Source organism: Aedes albopictus, chromosome 3, assembly GCF_035046485.1.
Source record: "Aedes albopictus strain Foshan chromosome 3, AalbF5, whole genome shotgun sequence".
NCBI lineage: Eukaryota > Metazoa > Arthropoda > Insecta > Diptera > Culicidae > Aedes > Aedes albopictus.
In genome coordinates this window covers 91,433,266-91,452,666 of record NC_085138.1, presented here as the reverse complement: position 1 = coordinate 91,452,666, position 19,401 = coordinate 91,433,266, and the positions used below count along the sequence as shown (strand labels likewise).

The following is a 19,401-nucleotide window of genomic DNA, read 5'->3' as shown; positions in this document are numbered from 1 at the left end:
TAATACTCCTCAAAATTCAAAAATTCCTCCCTCGAGGAATTTGGCCAAGGATTCCTTTATAAATCCCCCTAGGTATACCTCCAGGGATTTTCCAATAAAAACCTTCAGGAATTCTTCCAGGAAATCCTTCAGGAAATCCTCCAGAAATGAATACAAGAATCCTACAGGAATTCCTCCACGAATTCTTTCAGGAAATCCTCCAGAAAGTCCTCCAGAAAGTCCTCCAAAAAGTCCTCCAGAAAGTCCTCCAGGAATTCCCCCCAGACATCTGCTAAGAATTCCTCCCTTTCCCTTCCCGAATTCCCTTCCATAAATTCTTTCAGGAATACCGCCCAGACTTCTTTCAAGAATTCCACCAAGAAACTCTCTATGAATTTTATTGGGAAATTCTTGAAGTAATCCTAGCAGGAATTTTTGATAATAATATTTTCGCAAAGCCTTCCTGGAGCTATTTGTAAAAATTCTTGTAGGAATACTTGGAGAAACGATTTTAAAAGCATCTGTTAGGATTTCTAAAAAAAAACTCTTGAACTTCGAAAGAAATTCCTGTAAAGATTCCTAGAAAACATTTCTGAATAAATTCCACATGGAAACATACGTGGAGAAATACTTAAAGTATATTCAAAGGAATCCCCTAAGTTTTTTCATGGAGAAAGTCTTGAGGCAACCTCTGTATAGGGTCTCCGTAGAAATTCTTGGATACATTCTGGCGATAGGTTTCAGTGGAATCTTTAGAACAACTCTTTAAAAAAATATCTGGTGGACGACTACCTGTACGAATTTCTGAATGAATGTTTGGGAAATTTTATGAAGAAACCACTGAAAAAAAAATACAAATAACATTCATGACAGAACATTTGAGAAAATGTTTGACGTAATCCCTGTAAAAAAATCTGAAGGAATCACTGGGGACATTACCGAAATACTTTTTCAACGAATCCGTTGAAGAATTTCAGGCGCAGTTTCAGAATCACCTAAAAGGAACCATGGAAATCTGCATAAAAGAATTGAGAAATTTTTACGGGAATTTCTGGAGTTCCGGATTTTGAAAGCAGTCCATAGAAGGTTGCCTCATAGAATCCATGAACAAATTAATGAGCAAATGCCATAAAAAAATCTAAAAGGAATCTCCAGGAATTTTTTTAAAAGAATCTCACGAAAGATTTCTGAAGGAAATTTTCGAGGAATTTCCGAAAGAGTCTATGGAAGTATCTCGAAAGAAATCTTTAACCCTATAATGGATACCTGGGGTCCATTTGGACCCCAGACAACTTTGGAGTAATGCCAAACAAGTTGGGTATCATATACTGACTTTATTTTTTCAATACCTTCAAACTAGACCTAGTTCTATGATTTAAGCAAAAATAAAGTTGATTTCATGGCATACTTTGATTTCTATTCCATGTAAAAGTTTTGAACCGGGCGATTTTGTATACCTGGGGTCCATTTGGACCCCAAATTGAATTCTCTATATCTTTTGATTCTTATGTTTTAGAATATTCATGTCTTCGGCAAATTTGTTCGGTAAGTCATGTGCCATCAGGTGGCGAATTAGTTAATTCGAAATTTCCTCACTAGATGGCGCTATTTGGCATAAACAATTTAGTAATATAATGTCTTCAAACGAAATTATCGGAAGATCTAGAGCTTGTAGAAGCGTCACGTCTTCGGGAAAGTTGCTCAGTAAGTCGAGCGCTTACACATAATGGATCGATTGGTTCGAAATTCCACCACTAGGTGGTGCTAGTGAGCATGTAAATTTTGTATCTCGTATATCACTGGATCCTTATCACTTAGAAAGATGACGCCTTCGAAAAAGTTGTTGAGTTGGTCAAGTACTTCCAGATGATGGGCCGTCTAATATGAAACTCCATACATAGGTGGCACTAGTGAGCATGCAAATTTTACATCTCATATATCTCAAGATCCTGATCACATAGAAAGATAGTGTGTTCGGCAAAGTTGTTTCATAGGTCAAGAACTTATAGATGATGCAACATTTGATTCGGAAATCCACACTTAGGTGGCGCCACTGAGTATGCAAATTTTATACTTCAAATATCTCAGGGTCCTAATAACTCTCTTACCGTCTCTACTATCTTCAGCAAAGATGTTTGCTAAGTCAAGAATTTACAGATAATGGACCGTTTGAATCAAACCTCTGTCACTAGATGACGCTAGTGAGCATACAAAATTTGAATCATTCTGCAATCAAGATTCTGCAAATAAGTTGCATGAACTTATAAATGATGAGTCGTTATACTCTGAATTTTGCTCATAGGTGGCGTCAGTGGGCATGCAATTTGTATATCTCATATAGCACAAGAGCCTGCAAGTCATAATCCCAGTGCCCAATGTCTGCGCGCACTCAGAAAAAAAAAACACCGCTCAGTGCACACGCAGAGTGTTCACAGGGGACTGTTCAAATATGTTGATGAACCAAACGCATACCAGTGGAATCAAAAAAAAGCTAAGAGACATCACATCTTGTAATATCAGAGACAAACATACTCAACAATAACACCATTTCTCACCCATATATCTCAGGGTTTTAATTACTTGGAGTGTTGGTGTGCTCGGCAATACTGTTAAGCTGGTCGGGGACTAACAGCTGATGGGTCGATTCGAAATTTCACTAATAGGTGGCGCTAAAGAGCCCATCTATTTTTTGATTCTTAGGACGCTGGTTACTTAGAAAGATGGTTTCCACGACAAAACTGTTTGGTAAGTTAAGGGCTCACAGTTTGATGATGAAAAATTTCATCTCTAGGCGATGCTAGTTACAAATTTAGTTAAAAATAGGTTACAAATAGGTTGCAAATGATTAGAATTTCTAAAAATGTATTCAACAAGCTGTAACTTTTTTCAAAATTTCATTAAATTTGGTTAACTTAACCCTGAAATATAGTAGTTTTTTTTACTGTAGTGAAATTAGGAGAATTTTACTAGAAACACTTCAAGTTTACGTAGAATAATTGATTGGTTGATTGGGCCAAAATAATCTTTCTAGGTGCTCAAGATCCTGATATATGAATTATGAAATATGCATGATTTGTTGCGCCATCTATGTGTGAAAATTTCAAACAAACGTTCCATCATTTTTATATGTCTTTATTTATGAAATTTTCAGCCCGAGGCTGGTTTATTCTTCTTCTTCTTCTTCTTCTTTATGGCTCTACGTTCCCACTGGAACTTGGCCTGCCCAGGGAGTCGAGAAAATTTTCCCAACCGGAACGGGAATCGAACCCGCCGTCTCCGGATTGGCGATCCATAGCCTTAACCACTAGGCTAACTGGAGACCCCTGGAGAGGCTGGTTTATTATAGCAGGTGAATCATTAGTAAACACTTGACCCTATAAACTACTTTGCCAAAGACACCAAATTTCTCACTTGCGCCACCTATGTGTGAAGTTTCGAATCAAACGGATAAGCATCTGTTAGTTCTAAGGCAACTCATCAACTTTGCCAAAGATACCATCATTCTAGGTGATCAGGTTCCTGAGACATATTAACATAAAATTTACACGCTCAGTAGCGCCATCTTATGTGTGAAATTTTCAAACAAACGTTCCATCATTAGTTAATACTTTACCTAATAAACAACTTTGCTGAAGACACCAAAATTCTATGTGGTCAGGGTCTTGATATATATGTGCTCAAATACTGAATACTTACATGCTAACTAGTGCCACCTATATATGAAATTCCAAATAAAACGGTCCAGCATCTGTAAGTCCTTGACCAACTCAACAAGTTTACTGAAGACACCGATATTCAAATTCTAATAAGTCAGGATCATGCGATACAGAAGAACGACTTTGGGGTCCAAATGGACCATCATTTAAGGTTTCCTGTAGAGGGTTAAAATGGCTTTGAAATTCTTCGAGGAATTCTGAATTATTGATTTTCTAAAGGATTCGCCTTTTTTAAATTTATTTTTTATTTATTTATTTGTTTTTTTTTTAAGAATTTTGGAATTAGGACAAGCAAAGATAACCGTACACATCGTAGTTGCTATTCTGTGATTGAGCCGAACAAAGTTGCACATTGAATCAACGAATGTGAGGATAGCTAACCATTCTCAATGTGAAAGAATTTAGGAATCGGAATAGGCACTTTTCGAAAAAAAAATCAACTAAGTCGAACTTTTAGGTACATCATCGCACGGAGCTTTTCTAGAGGAGTTCTGGGAGAAATTTCTGGAGGATCCTTAGCTCACAAGTTGTCAAATCACCACAACATTGGCAACACATTGGCTTGTCAGGACTGGTAGTACTTGAATAAGATGAAAATTACAAAAAAAAAAACAAAAAACAAAATGTTTTTTTAAATAATCAAAAAATATCGCACATAATTGTACTTGTAAGCAAACAAGCATTTCTGAAGGGAGATTCACTATGCATGAAGGCGGTATTAGGAAGAAGGTCACCAGAATATGTGTAATGTATCTCCAGGAAAACGAAAGAGGTCAAACCAAAGATTACGCAAATGATATCGTATTACCGTGCAAATATTCTGAGAAGGAATTAGTTTCATATAATTCCAACTCGCCACGGTCACTGTTTGTACGCGAATCGTGAATCATGTATAAAGTCGCTCAACGTTGCTTGAAATTTCAGTTTATCAACAGTATCGAATAAACATGAAGCTGAAAACGATTGTGTTCATTGCATTGGCTCTTCCATGTTTGGCGTTTGGGTCATCGGAAAGTGATTCCAAATCCGAGTGAGAATCAAGTTATAAAACTATAAAGTTACATCAGAAGATTTTTTGAATTGAACACTTAACTTTTACTTCCGTTTTCAGATCATCTGAATCATCAGAGGAAACAAGAGCTGATTCGAAAAGTTTGTACAGTACTTCTGCGAAATACGCATCAGTCATCTAATCAGCAATGTTTTCGTTTCAGCCTGTACGGCCCCACACGAGATATATATTCGTTATTCGCAGAAGTGTACGCTAAATTGTCACAATTGGTCCGAATGGATTAGGGATGTTGATCGCACATTTGACCGCTGTCTCAATCCGTGTCATTGCGAGGACGGATACATCCGCAGGGAAAAGGACGGCCCTTGCATTCCGATCATGGAGTGCGAACCCTTTCGCAATGCAGATGAATATGAGATTCTTGACATGGACGAATAGTGACTGGCAAAATAAAAGACCTTAAATAATAGTGGGTAGAGTTTTTAGTTTCAAACTACAGGAGGTGGCCAAAATGTATGGGATAGGCAACTGTTTTTCTCTCACAAACAAGTTTAACATGCTGTAACTTCCCATAGAGTGCATCAAAAATTCTCAATGTTTTGAATAGCTCATTATATAAGTCATAAATGATCAAAATTTTATTGCATTCGGATCATTGAATCCGGAGAAATAACAGCTCAAAGTTGGCTATCGGATAATTATACCTTTTTCTAGAATCTTTATAAATTTGTGTAAAATGGCTCGATCTTTGCCAAATTTTGACCACTGATACACAACTAGTTGATGAACCTACAGTAAAAATTTGAGAATATTTGATGCCATTTTCGAAAAGTTACAGCGAGTTGAACATCTTTTGAAAAGTGAAAATTTTACCTGTCCCAGTTATTTTGAGTATCTCCTGTATATTGTTGATAATCACTCAAAATTTCAATCAATTCGATTCACTGGTCTCCGAGATATTACAGCTCAAAAGTTAGTTGTCTAAAAATAGTGTTTTACGAGAACGGTTCTAGCTTCGCGAGAGATTAACCTATCGAGCTCAAATTTGTACCATTGATGCACATATGTATAATAGGTTGACAAACAGTCAAAATTTGAGAATTTTTTGTAGAGGTTCTCTAGGGATTCCTCCAGGCATTCCTCTTTGTTTTCTTATTTAAAAAACCTCTTAAGATTCCTTTGAGAAATTATGCTGAAATGATTTCTGGAATGCTGAAATTTCTCCAGGAATTCACGATAGGAATCCTTCGAGAAGTCTTGCTGGCATTTCGCAAGCAATTTATACGAGAAATATTCCAGGAATTCCTGGAGGACTCCCAAGAGCAATAACTGCAGAAAGAATGATTGGAGAAATCCTGGTAGGAGTTCCTGAAGGAATCTTCGGAAGAAATTGAGAAGGTATCCCAAGAGGAATTCTTAGGAACTCTGGATCCCTAATCCTTAAATCCTGGATCCCTAAATATGCAGGAATCCTTGGAGAAATGCATGGACGAATTTCCGCAGACATTTCTAGCACAAACTCATCAAACATTCCTGGAAGAATTCTAAAAGGGTGCCTCAAAAGACTTCTCCAGTTCTCTTGAAATTTCTCTAGGGATGCCTGGCCGGGGTTTCTCTGAAAATACCTCCTTGGATTCCTCCAGGATTTCTTCCTGGGATTCCTCAAGAGAGTCTTCTAGAAAATAATTCAAGAATTCCTAGAATACATCCAGTAATTACTGCCAAAATAGTAAAATGCCCAAACGAATCCCTACTACTCTCAAGGATTTTCCGCAGAGCTATTGCTTTTGAAAGTCTTCCAGAAATTACTGCTTCCAGAAATTAATTCAGAAAAATGCAGAAGAATTTACCACAGATATATAGAGAAATGCCAGCACTCTCTCTCTCTCTTTTTGGCGTAACGTCCTCACTGGGACAAAGCCTGCTTCTCAGCTTAGTGTTCTATGAGCACTTCCACAGTTATTAACTGAGAGCTTCCTCTGCCAATGACCATTTTGCATGCGTATATCGTGTGGCAGGCACGAAGATACTCTATGCCCAAGGAAGTCAAGGAAATTTCCTTTACGAAAAGATCCTGGACCGACCGGGAATCGAACTCGTCACCCTCAGCATGGTCATGCTGAATACCCGTGCGTTTACCGCCTCGGCTATATGGGCCCTAGAAATGCCAGCAGTAGCTTTTAAAACAATCTCAAGAGGATTCCCAGTATGAGTACCAAATTTCAGATAAAATCTATTAATAAAATACTGCAGGAGTTGCTGAAGGAGTCCCGGCAACAATTTCTTGTGGTGATGCCAGAAGACTTTTGGACGAACCCTTGCCGAGAGTTGTAGAAAAATTCCAAGATGCATCCCTGGTGGAATCCGTGGAATAATATCTGAAGCACCCACAGAAGAAATTTCTGGAGGAATCTCTTGAAGCGCCTCAAGAAGAATTTCCGAAGGAACTCCTGCAGGCATTCCTGGAGGATTTCTGAAAAAAAGTATCCTTGGATCTGAAGGTAATCTTGGAGAAATCATTGGGAAATTTCAGAAAAAATGTGACAAAATACATGAGGATTTGATGGTGGAACCTCAAGTGGACTCCCTCAATGAATTTCCTTGAAGGTATTTCGTAAGTGATCCCAGCAGGAATTTGTAATTATTCCCAGCAGGCATTTTTGGAGGCATTTCTAGAAGAAAGTCCGTGAATTATTTTTTCCGAAATTCTTCTGTAATTATCGCGGAAGTGGCATTCTTGCAGGAATTCCTTCTATGAGTTCAGCAAGTTTTTTTTTTGAAGATTCCTCTGAATATTTCCTCCAGGAATTTTTCTTGGGTCTGTTTCAGGAGTTTTTCAAGAAATTTATCAAAATATTCATCTTAAAACTAGTCCCCAGGTTTCTTCAGAAGTGCGTTCGGAAGTTTCTTCTGGGATTGTTTTAGGAATTTATTCTCTAGGAATATTACCAAAATTTCTGTCAGGAGTTTTCCTTAGGGTATCCTCACGAATTTGTTTGGAAGTTTTTCAAGAAATTCTTCTAGGAATAACTGCAGTATCTCCAATATCTTCAAAAAATATAATTTCTAACGATGCAATTCCAGAGGAATTCATTCCTTGGGGGGTTTTTATGATACTTTTTCCACAGGCAGGGCCCATAGATACAGGGGATGGCCAAAATGTTTGGGATAGGCAACTTTTTTTCTCTCACAAAAAAGTTCAACAAGCTATAACTTTAAATAGAGCGCATCAAAAAATCTCAAATTTTGACTGTTTTTCAACCTATTATGTGTGCATCATTGGTACAAATTTGGGCTCGATTGATTAATATTTCGCAAAGTTAGAACCGTTTGCGTAAAACACTATTTTTCAGACAACTCATTTTTGAGGTGTCATATCTCGGAAACCAGTGAACCGAATTTTGAACGTACACTAACAATATGTAAATGCCTCACAAACAATTAAAACATAGGTACTTTTTGAACGTTGAAAAAAGTTATCATGGATTGACACTTTTTCGATTTTTCTCGAAAAAATGTATTTTTTTTACATCAATGTCAATAAATTTTAGTGTTGATATCCAAAGATTTTCCACTTCTGTTCTCAAGTTATCTCTAATCAGATATATTAGAGCCTATTTAGATTGAAGGAAGAACACATTCAGTAATTTTTGTGCGGTATTGTAAATTTGACTTATTTTCCTCTATATGGGTAAAAATTTCAATCCGGTATATCTTAATTCGCCGTGAGAAAATGTTACATTTTATGACGTCGTATTAAGTATCAATATATTGTTGATAATCGTTAAAAAATTCATTCAATTCGGTTCACTGGTTTCCGAGATATGACAGTTCAAAAATGAGTTGTCTAAATAATAGTGTTTTAGCCAAACGGTTCTAACTTCGCGAAAAAAAATCAATCGAGCCCAAATTTGTACCAATGATGCACATATAATAGGTTGACAAACAGTCAAAATTTGAGATTTTTTTATGCACTCTATTAAAAGTTACAGCATGTTGAATTTTTTTGTGGGAGAAAAAAAAAGTTGCCTATCCCAAACATTTTGGCCATCCCCTGTATATGAACAAAATAAAATTGAGAAAAAATCAGGATCGCCTATTTTCCCGGAAAACTCAGGTGGAAATTTTTTGATTTCCCCTGATACTACTTACTTTGAAAAATCAAATAACATAGGCTTACATGGTCATATTCCACAAAATTGACCATAACTCAGAAAAGAAAAAAATGCATTCCAAAAATTATAACAATTAAAGCTTCATAAATAACCTTCTCAAAAATATTTTTTCGACTTTATCCACTTCATATATTTGTTGTATTCCTGAGAAAATTTGCTTTCACTGTCATTGGAAAACTTTGTTTCTACGATGCTTCGTTCTTGAGTTATGATTTTTCAAAATAAGGCTTATATGGCACATTTGGACATTTTTAAACAAAATTGGCCATAACTCAAAAACGAAAAAAGTGCATTCCAAAAATTTCAGGAATTAAAACTTATGAAATAACCTACTCAAAAATATTTTTTTGAAAATTTTCCATGAGTTCGGGCATAGTTTTTCCGGTCTTTCTTTATGAATTTTCTCAACTGTGCAAAATTTTGTGGAAAACTTTGTCCAGTTAATATTTTTTTTGGATTTCTGAGAAAATTTGCTATCATTTTCTAAAATGCCCCCTACAGACATTTATTCAAAAATTCCTCCAGGAATTTCTTAGGATTTATTTCTTGAGTTCTTTCATAAGGTTCAGAAATTTCTCCGAAGATTCTTTGAACAATTCCTGCACAAATTACCCCAGAATCTATTCCTGAGCATTTTTTTTAATTTTTCAAAACATCCTTGCACGAATACTTGCAGAAGGTTTCTTCTTTTTTCCACGTAGGGATTCTTTCAAAGTTCCTTCAACACATTTTTTTTTAATTGTGCAGAAATATTATTCTCTGAAAAAATCCTCCAGGATTTTTTTTGTTTCTGTACTTTTCCTGCAGGAATTTTTCTTAAGTTTTTTTTTGTTATAATCTCTTTTAATTCTTCTACGAATTCTTTCAGAAGTAAGTTCCTTTTAATTCTACTAAGAATTTGCATCCTTTGACAGACAAGTATTTCGACCTCAACTGTAAGGTCGTCTTCAGTGTCTCGTACTTGCCTCGACGTGACGCTATGATTAATCATCATCATCCAGAAGTATCTACAGGACTTCTTCTAAGGAATACCTCACAAACTCTAACAAGGATTCCTGAGAAGTATTTATTCGAGAATTCCACCAGTACCTTTGGTACATAAAAAAAACTGATTCCATTATACAGTTATTAGGCCAAAATAACATATTTTATTATGCTGTTGATATTTTCTTCTGCTCGGGTAGAAAGAAAAACTCTTGAATTTCGAAAGGAATTCCTGTAGAGATTTCTAAGAAACATTTCTGAATGAATTCCTTAAGGAAACCGTGGAGAAAAAGTTGGAGGTATTATTAAAGGAATTTTGGCAGACAGTTTTCAAAAATCCATTCAAAATTTTCTCTACGAATTTGAATTTTTGCAGAATTTTGAGGGAGATACCTGAAAAAACTCGAAGGAAAGCCATGGTGGAATTCCTACAAAAGTTTATCGAGTAATTAAAAAATAAACTCCGAAAAAGATTGGAAAATTTTCTCCAAGAGCTATCTGAGGAACTATTCTTGAAGAAATTCTTGTAGGAATACTTGGAGCTTCTGTTAAGATCTCTACCAAAGCAGAGTAGAATATCAAATTCATAACAACAGAATCGCATAGCCTGTTTTTATATCATAATTTGTTATTATAACTTATCGAAGTATTACTTTTTTATAACATGTTTTGTTGGGTAATCTTATTTTGTTATGATCGAGTTATTGAGATTCATCCACTAAATAATGTTTCAATAACATACTTTGTTGAAGACCAAGTATTGCTATTTTTCTACTATTGAAAATGGACAAATATGTGATGAACTATAACACAACAATAACAAGTTTTGAAATTCACTGCAAGATTCATTGTTATTAAGTTGTTATTGAAACTAACAAAACATGTTATTAAATTGGTCTTTCAGGAACATTTTTTTGTTATGATTTTTGTTATTTTGCCGCTTATGACAGACAAGTTTATAACACAATAAGATATGTCAATAACATAAAAAAAACTGATTCCATTATACAGTTATTAGGCCAAAATAACATATTTTATTATGCTGTTGATATTTTCTTCTGCTCGGGTAGAAAGAAAAACTCTTGAATTTCGAAAGGAATTCCTGTAGAGATTTCTAAGAAACATTTCTGAATGAATTCCTTAAGGAAACCGTGGAGAAAAAGTTGGAGGTATTATTAAAGGAAATTTCCAAATTTTGTTTTGGTAAACACATGCAGGAATATCTGAAGGAAGTCCTGTATTAGCTATCTGTAGAAATTCCTGGACATATTCTTGCGGAAAATTTCTGTGTAACCCTTAGAGCAATTCCTTAACAAATGTCTGGTGTACGAATTTCCAAAGCAAAGCAAAGCAAAGCAAAGCAAAGCAAAGCAAAGCAAAGCAAAGCAAAGCAAAGCAAAGCAAAGCAAAGCAAAGCAAAGCAAAGCAAAGCAAAGCAAAGCAAAGCAAAGCAAAGCAAAGCAAAGCAAAGCAAAGCAAAGCAAAGCAAAGCAAAGCAAAGCAAAGCAAAGCAAAGCAAAGCAAAGCAAAGCAAAGCAAAGCAAAGCAAAGCAAAGCAAAGCAAAGCAAAGCAAAGCAAAGCAAAGCAAAGCAAAGCAAAGCAAAGCAAAGCAAAGCAAAGCAAAGCAAAGCAAAGCAAAGCAAAGCAAAGCAAAGCAAAGCAAAGCAAAGCAAAGCAAAGCAAAGCAAAGCAAAGCAAAGCAAAGCAAAGCAAAGCAAAGCAAAGCAAAGCAAAGCAAAGCAAAGCAAAGCAAAGCAAAGCAAAGCAAAGCAAAGCAAAGCAAAGCAAAGCAAAGCAAAGCAAAGCAAAGCAAAGCAAAGCAAAGCAAAGCAAAGCAAAGCAAAGCAAAGCAAAGCAAAGCAAAGCAAAGCAAAGCAAAGCAAAGCAAAGCAAAGCAAAGCAAAGCAAAGCAAAGCAAAGCAAAGCAAAGCAAAGCAAAGCAAAGCAAAGCAAAGCAAAGCAAAGCAAAGCAAAGCAAAGCAAAGCAAAGCAAAGCAAAGCAAAGCAAAGCAAAGCAAAGCAAAGCAAAGCAAAGCAAAGCAAAGCAAAGCAAAGCAAAGCAAAGCAAAGCAAAGCAAAGCAAAGCAAAGCAAAGCAAAGCAAAGCAAAGCAAAGCAAAGCAAAGCAAAGCAAAGCAAAGCAAAGCAAAGCAAAGCAAAGCAAAGCAAAGCAAAGCAAAGCAAAGCAAAGCAAAGCAAAGCAAAGCAAAGCAAAGCAAAGCAAAGCAAAGCAAAGCAAAGCAAAGCAAAGCAAAGCAAAGCAAAGCAAAGCAAAGCAAAGCAAAGCAAAGCAAAGCAAAGCAAAGCAAAGCAAAGCAAAGCAAAGCAAAGCAAAGCAAAGCAAAGCAAAGCAAAGCAAAGCAAAGCAAAGCAAAGCAAAGCAAAGCAAAGCAAAGCAAAGCAAAGCAAAGCAAAGCAAAGCAAAGCAAAGCAAAGCAAAGCAAAGCAAAGCAAAGCAAAGCAAAGCAAAGCAAAGCAAAGCAAAGCAAAGCAAAGCAAAGCAAAGCAAAGCAAAGCAAAGCAAAGCAAAGCAAAGCAAAGCAAAGCAAAGCAAAGCAAAGCAAAGCAAAGCAAAGCAAAGCAAAGCAAAGCAAAGCAAAGCAAAGCAAAGCAAAGCAAAGCAAAGCAAAGCAAAGCAAAGCAAAGCAAAGCAAAGCAAAGCAAAGCAAAGCAAAGCAAAGCAAAGCAAAGCAAAGCAAAGCAAAGCAAAGCAAAGCAAAGCAAAGCAAAGCAAAGCAAAGCAAAGCAAAGCAAAGCAAAGCAAAGCAAAGCAAAGCAAAGCAAAGCAAAGCAAAGCAGAGCAAAGCAGAATAACCGAAGTTGCACAGAGTATCAATGAATGTGAGGCTTGGGACTAGCTAACTATTCTCAGAAAAGAATTTCGGGATCGGGACAGCCAAAATGTTCAGATTGATGGTAAGTGCATCATCGTTGGGAAAATATGGGGGAATTTCAGAGGAAACCCATGCAGCTTTTCTAGAGGAGCTCTTGGAGATGTTTCTGGAGGATGCTCTAGTGGTTATTCTGAAGGAAACTCTAGAGTGATTTCTGAAGAAACCCGTAGTATATGTTCCACGAAAATTTTCAAAAGGAATCCGTGGATCTCTGAAACATTTTCTAAGGGAATTCAGGCAGCAATTTCGAAATAAATCCTAGGAAGATTTTAAAAGATTTTTTATATTATTTCTGGGATACCCTTAAGAAAACTATGAGTGTTATTAAGAAATTTCTGGAAGAGCTCTTGAGTGAATTCTCAGAGAAATTTTCGTTTCTGGCAGATTCTTTTGTTTTTATTCTCTGTGAAATTCTCTGAATTAATCGCTTTGGGAATTCCATCTGGGTTTTTACAGGAATCCATAGAGGAATGTGTGAAGATATTCATGAGCTGTTTTCCATGATTTACAATTTGATAAATTTATGGATAAATCTCTCATAGATTTTCTGAAGGAATCACTACCATCAGGTTTTTATGAATTTATGGATTAATTTTTGAAGCAATTCCTGCAAAATTTTCCAATTCCCTGAATAAAACTGTAATAATCTATAGAGAAAATTTTCGTATTAATCATCAATAGATTTTTTGGAAAAGCTCATACGGTAATTTCCGGGGAAAATTAAGGGTAATCCTCGAACGTTCATAAAGCGAGGAATTTTTGTTTTTTTTTCTGAAAAGTTAATTACTCAGTGAGTAACTTGGACTAACCTATATGACACCACTGTTATATATTTAATTATAAATTATAAAATTCCTGAACTTAGTACGAACAGGTAAGAAGTATAACACTCCACAATCTCCGCAGTACAAAGTTTGCCGGAACAGCTGGTACTTCAATAAGATGCAAATAAAAAAAAAACAATAAAAAAAAAGAAAAGAAATAAACAGCCTTTTTAAAATGAACAAAAAATTTCGCGCATAAATGTGTTTGAAAGCAAACTAAATTTCACTTCATATTGTTATTTCACATCATATTTATAAAGTAGAGCAGCACAGCAGAAAGTAGTAGAAATTCAAGGAAATAACTGAAATCAAAGCAAACGAAAGAGGTTGAAGTAAAAATAGTTTAAAAAAGAATTAGTTGCACATAATTCCAATTAGCCATGGCAAATAAATTCCAGTGCTACTGTTTGAACGAGAATCGCGAATCATGTATATAGCCGCTCAACGATGCTTGACATTTCAGTTTATCAACAGTAGTAGCCAGGCAGCCAGTCAAAATGAATCTGAAAATTATTGCGTTCATTGTTTTGGCTCTTCCATGTTTGGCTTTCGGGTCGTCGGAGTAAGAATCATGTTTAGTCATAAATTCAAAAAAAAAAAAAACTCATCTTTTACTTCCGTTTTCAGATCATATGAGTCATCTGAGTCGTCTCAGTCATCGGAGTCATTGGAGTCTGCAGAGCCATCGAAGTCATCGAGATCGAAGTCATCGAAGGACACCAGAGTTGAGTCGAAAAGTTTGTAGAATATTCCTGGCACGATATGCATCAGCCATCTAACCGCGACGACAACCGTTCTATTTCAGCATGTACGGGCCCAAACGAGAGATACCTTCGTCCTTGGCTAATGTGTGACCTGGATTGCCGAAGTTGGCCCGGTCGGCTTCAAAGTGTTCCTCGCATAGATTTACGCTGTCCCAGCCCGTGTCATTGCGAGAAGGGATACATCCGCAAGGAAAAAGGTGGCCCCTGTATTCCGATCATGGAATGTCGCTACGTTCGAACCGCAATTGAGCAGTTGAAAGTAATGATTCATGGCATTTAGAACTGGTATTTTTGTTCTCTTGGTAGCTACAGTGTTTGAAAATTTGGAGAAACTTCAGCAGGAAGTTTAGGACTATTAATAAACTTTAAAGATTCTGACAAAACATCATAATCCTTTCAAAACCTTAATTTTCTTCCCATTTTTTGTAATCATCTGCAGATATGAATATTATTCTGGATGGCATTCGGGAGAAACTCTAAATCCTTGTTTTACATTAATAGTTTTATAATGGGTTAAAACTTGGCCTATTGTGGACACAATTATGTCAAAAATATTCAACCATAGGAGGATGTTGGGGTCAATTTGACCCAGACAGGCACGTTAAACGTGCACTACGCCATCGTGGTGCGATAAACTTAATATCTTAGGGGAGTTGTAGTTCTTTTAGGGAATAGAATAGAGAACAGCACTAACCTGGTTTATCGTACTGCAGACACAGCTCAAACGTAGCCCTCATAGCTTCCACACTGATGTTGGCATCCATTATCACCAGTGGCGTCTCCCGGATCAGCTTGTCATGCGAATTGATCTGCGAATAGATGGATAGAGTAGGTTCATATTTATAATGACGTAGCTAGGATTTTTTCCTGGTACTTGCTGGGCTAGCATATCATCAAAAATAATTAGACCCGTATTTAATGATGAAATAAATAAAAAACGGCTCCGATTATTTACGATGCACTACAAACCTACCAAGTAAGATGACATTCTGAGCTCGAAAAGATTAAAAAGTGAAAACTTTCAGAAGTTCTGGAAAATTTCTTAAATCCTGAGAGTAGAACCCCTATATCCACAGCTATAAATGCATGGGTATTAAGCATGACCATGCTGAGGATGACAGGTTCGATTCCCGGTCGGTTCGGGAACTTTTCGCAAAGGAAATATTCTTGGCTTCCTTGGGCATAGAATATTTTCATGTCTGCCTCATGATTAACACATGTAAAATGGTTATTGGTAGAGGAAGCTCTCAGTTCATAACGTTCGAAAAGCTCATAGCTGAGGAGCAGTCTTCGTCCCAGTTGGACGTTATAAGAAGAAGAAATCCTGAGTTTCTAATTCATAATTCCTCAGGATAAAAAAATGCAACACACTGTTATTTTTGGCTGGATATGTGGGGAGATAGATTTTTAAGAAATTACCCAGGCAAACAAAAAGCATTTGAATAAGGCATATTTCTGTTTTATATCTGCATTCGACCTCCATACTGCCGTGTCATAGCAGTTCGACTGCTAAACTGCCCTACATGAGTATTTGTAATGCTAAAGCCTGTATCCGCAATATTCGGGACACAGAAACGCAGCTGTAACTCTGCAATAGATACATTAAAATTGCTCAAATTTTGTCTAATAACACATCTTAAGTGTTCATTTCACCTACAAAATTGCATGTGAATCGGTGAAGTACTTTTTGTTGTAGCAACGAAAGAGTAAAATGTGTGCCATTGAATTTTGTACAGCCTCAAGTTTTGCTTGTCAGCGCTGTAACTTTTGAATTTGACAAAGGAAATGGCTGAAATTTTGAACACAAACCTCTCAATCTACATTTGTTACATGGGCAGAATTTCAAAAAAATCGATGCACTATCAAAGATTTTATAGCCGAAACATTTTTTGGGACAGAACGTGATTTTAGCCTCTCAGACAGCAATTAGTCAGCACCCTTTATTGTTTCGATTGTACTATTGAAAGTTCTATACCAATAATCATCAAATTTTGCAGGCACAATATACACATAATAAACTAGCTTCTGTGAAAATATCATGAAAATTGGCAGAGAAATTCAAAAGTTATGAATAGGCAAAAATCGCACATGAAAAACACGAAAAATTTTCACTAACACTCATCCCTATCAACACCAGTAGCTTTCAAACCAATTGGTCAAAGTTGATGAAATTTTGCAAGAAAGTATCTCTATAAGTATCATAACTGCTAACGAAATTTCATAATTATCATCACAGAACTTTGAACTATAGCGTAAAAGAAGTATCTACTATGCGAATGAAAATTCGTCATGATTGTACAAAATGCTTAAAACCACGTCTGTTTGTTTTTCATCTACAGTTAAAAGTAATGCATCGATTTTTATGAAATTTGGCACAACTAATAAACATACACCAAAGAGTTCTCAGTCAAATTTTGGCCAATTTTACCGATTCATTTCAGAGCTACTGACATATTTCTGTGTCCCGATTATTGCGGATACAGGCTTTACTTAAAATCTGACAGCAATTGTCTAGTATTTCAAATGCACGATATGTTTTGGGTAACATATGCGTTTAGACCAGTTCTACAGGAAAGTCACGGAAAACCACTCTTTTTCAAATATCTAAGAAAAATGTCACGGACTACCTTCAAAAAATACCGATTGATATTCATGGTGAATATCAATTGTCAAGGTAAGCACTTTTTTGCGCATTGTGCCGTACATTTAAATTGAAATTGCAAGAAAATGATAAGAGCTAGAAGTTTGGAGCCAAAGATCGAATTGTAGAATGGAACAGGGGCCACAACTTTGCCAAAGAATTTGTATTTAAATTATTACGCATTTTTCAAAGATAATTGACAAAAACAATTAAAACACACTACTTTTGAGCTATTTGCTCTAGAAAACTTAGTTATTTAACTTAACCAATCGATTCAAAGATGCCATTTGATAGAAAATTCAATAATCTTTCGAATAAGGGTAAAAAAAAAACTGCGATAAGTTTGACAATTTTAAAGTTATAGCCAGTTAAGATCATAATAATCAAAAACATGGAAAGTTCAATAACTACGTAACGGTTGAGATTTGCCCATATGCATAGAACAATTTTGTCCACCATTTATGGTCCTCTATCACCCTCTAAAAAGTTTGCACTCACGAACCTAACACCCTGTATAATTCAAGAAAGTTTTTTAAATCCCGAGAGTAGCACCCCAATATCCACAGCTATAAATGCATGACCATGCTGAGGGTGACGGGTTCGATTCCCGGTCGGTCCAGGAACTTTTCGTAAAGGAAATATTCTTGGCTTCCTTGGGCATAGTGTATCTTCATGTCTGCCACATGATTGACACATGTAAAATGGTTATTGGCAGAGGAAGCTCTCAGCTCAGTTAATAACTTTCGAAAAGCACATAGCTGAGAAGCAGTCTTCGTCCCAGTTGGGACGTTATAAGAACAAGAAATCCTGAGTTTCTAATATTCAGGATAAAAAAAACACAACACACTGTTATGGATGGATTTTAGCGAAATTACCCAGGTAACCAATAAGCATTTGAATGAGCCATATTTCTGTTTGATATCTGCATGCGACCTGCATACTACCGTATCACAGCAGTTCGACTGCTAAACTGCCTTATATTAACAATTGAAATGCTACTTAAAATCTGGCAGCAATTGTGTAGCATTTCAAATGCACGATATGTTTTGCGTCTAGACCAGTTCTTCAAGAAAGTCACGGAAAAACCACTCTTTTTCAAATGTTTAAGAAAAATGTCTCGGACTACCTTCGAAAAATACCGATTGACATTTATGGAGAATATCAATTGGCATATTTCGAAGGTAGTCCGTGACATTTACTGTAAATATTCAAAAGCGGTTTTCCATGACTTTCTTGTACAACAAGTCTAGCTGCAACCACAGCCTCAGGTTCAGCTTCTAAAATGAGCTGGACGTGGTTGATTTGAGATATGTCGAAATGACATTTTCAGCACTGGTTATTAAATCGTACGTGTTTTCTGTCTATTTGGCTATTTAACCTGGAACCCTTTAGGTATTTTATACAGTCCACCTGCCAGATGATTTTTTGAAAAATCTGTATCACTATTTTCAAAAATCTGTATCCCATACAAAATTTTGGTGAAAAATCTGTATCTCATACAAAAATAAAATAGCCCATCCAGCTCAAAAATCTGTATTTCATATAAAACGAAATCTGTATGGATGCTCAAAAATCTGTATAATACAGAAACATCTGTATATATATGGCATCCCTGGACCCAGTTGTTCGATGTTGGTCCAACAGTGGCCCAACATTCGATAAAAATTTTCCCGACTTTGACCCGACATTCAATAATTTTTCAGTCTGGCGGAATTTTGCAGGTTTTTTTTTTGTGTTCCATGCCCAGCTAGTCATTTGCATGACAATTCTCACCTGAGACCCTCTAAAACCCCCGAAAACGCCCCTGAAGCCCCTCCTCTCCTGAATCCCCCTTGAAAGTTCTTTGAATCTTCTATTCGAGTCACTCTCCCTATAGTTAAACTTCTTTGCAACCTTGTACTCCTTTTAGGTAATAAACTGAATTCATTTAGGTATTGAATCCATTTGGTAAAAAATCTATTTAGGCAGTCCCGACTCAAATGGAGGTTTTGGTGTATTCATCTTGAAGAAGAGTAAGGAGAGTTATCTTCAAGTGTAACAAAATTATTTAAAAATTAAAGACAATGATAAAATCGGAACATTACTGTGTATGATATTAGAGCTTAAAATTCTTCAAAACAGCCACCATTTTGGATATATGAGCCTCCATTTTGAATACTCTGGTCACCATTTTTGGACTCATATACTCCCTATACTAAATTATCCCTATACTGCATGACTTTAAAACCTGAAACTCCTTGAAACAGTCGCTATCTTAAATTTTGGGCCGCCATCTTGAATATAATAGTCGTTATTTTATTTAACAAATCAATCCCAATTATACCTATATTGCATGGTTTCAGAGCCCAAAACTCCTTAAAACTGCTTTCATCTTAAATTTTGGGCCGCCTTCTTGGATATGTTGGTCTTCAT

The 19,401-nt window shown here is 36.2% G+C and overlaps 2 protein-coding genes and 1 non-coding gene across 3 annotated transcripts in view; 2 read left to right on the top strand and 1 right to left on the bottom strand.

Annotated features, from left to right (window-relative positions):
* Positions 1-19,401, bottom strand: part of LOC115266799 (pseudouridine kinase-like) — a 123,225-nt gene that overhangs the window by 82,396 nt on the left and 21,428 nt on the right. The window contains exon 3 of the mRNA XM_029873405.2: positions 15,043-15,157. Within this exon, the coding sequence (XP_029729265.2) occupies positions 15,043-15,157 (115 nt within the window). The remainder of the gene's footprint in view (positions 1-15,042; positions 15,158-19,401) is intronic.
* LOC115266810 (uncharacterized) lies at positions 4,572-5,176 on the top strand. The gene is made up of 3 exons (XM_029873416.2): positions 4,572-4,725; positions 4,807-4,847; positions 4,910-5,176. Exons 1-3 carry the CDS (start codon positions 4,643-4,645, stop codon positions 5,143-5,145), a joined length of 360 nt encoding a protein of 119 aa, XP_029729276.2. The 5' UTR covers positions 4,572-4,642; the 3' UTR covers positions 5,146-5,176.
* On the top strand, positions 14,269-14,731 carry LOC109423747 (uncharacterized). The gene is made up of 2 exons (XR_009995622.1): positions 14,269-14,321; positions 14,390-14,731. It is a non-coding gene; the product is annotated as an uncharacterized LOC109423747 (transcript).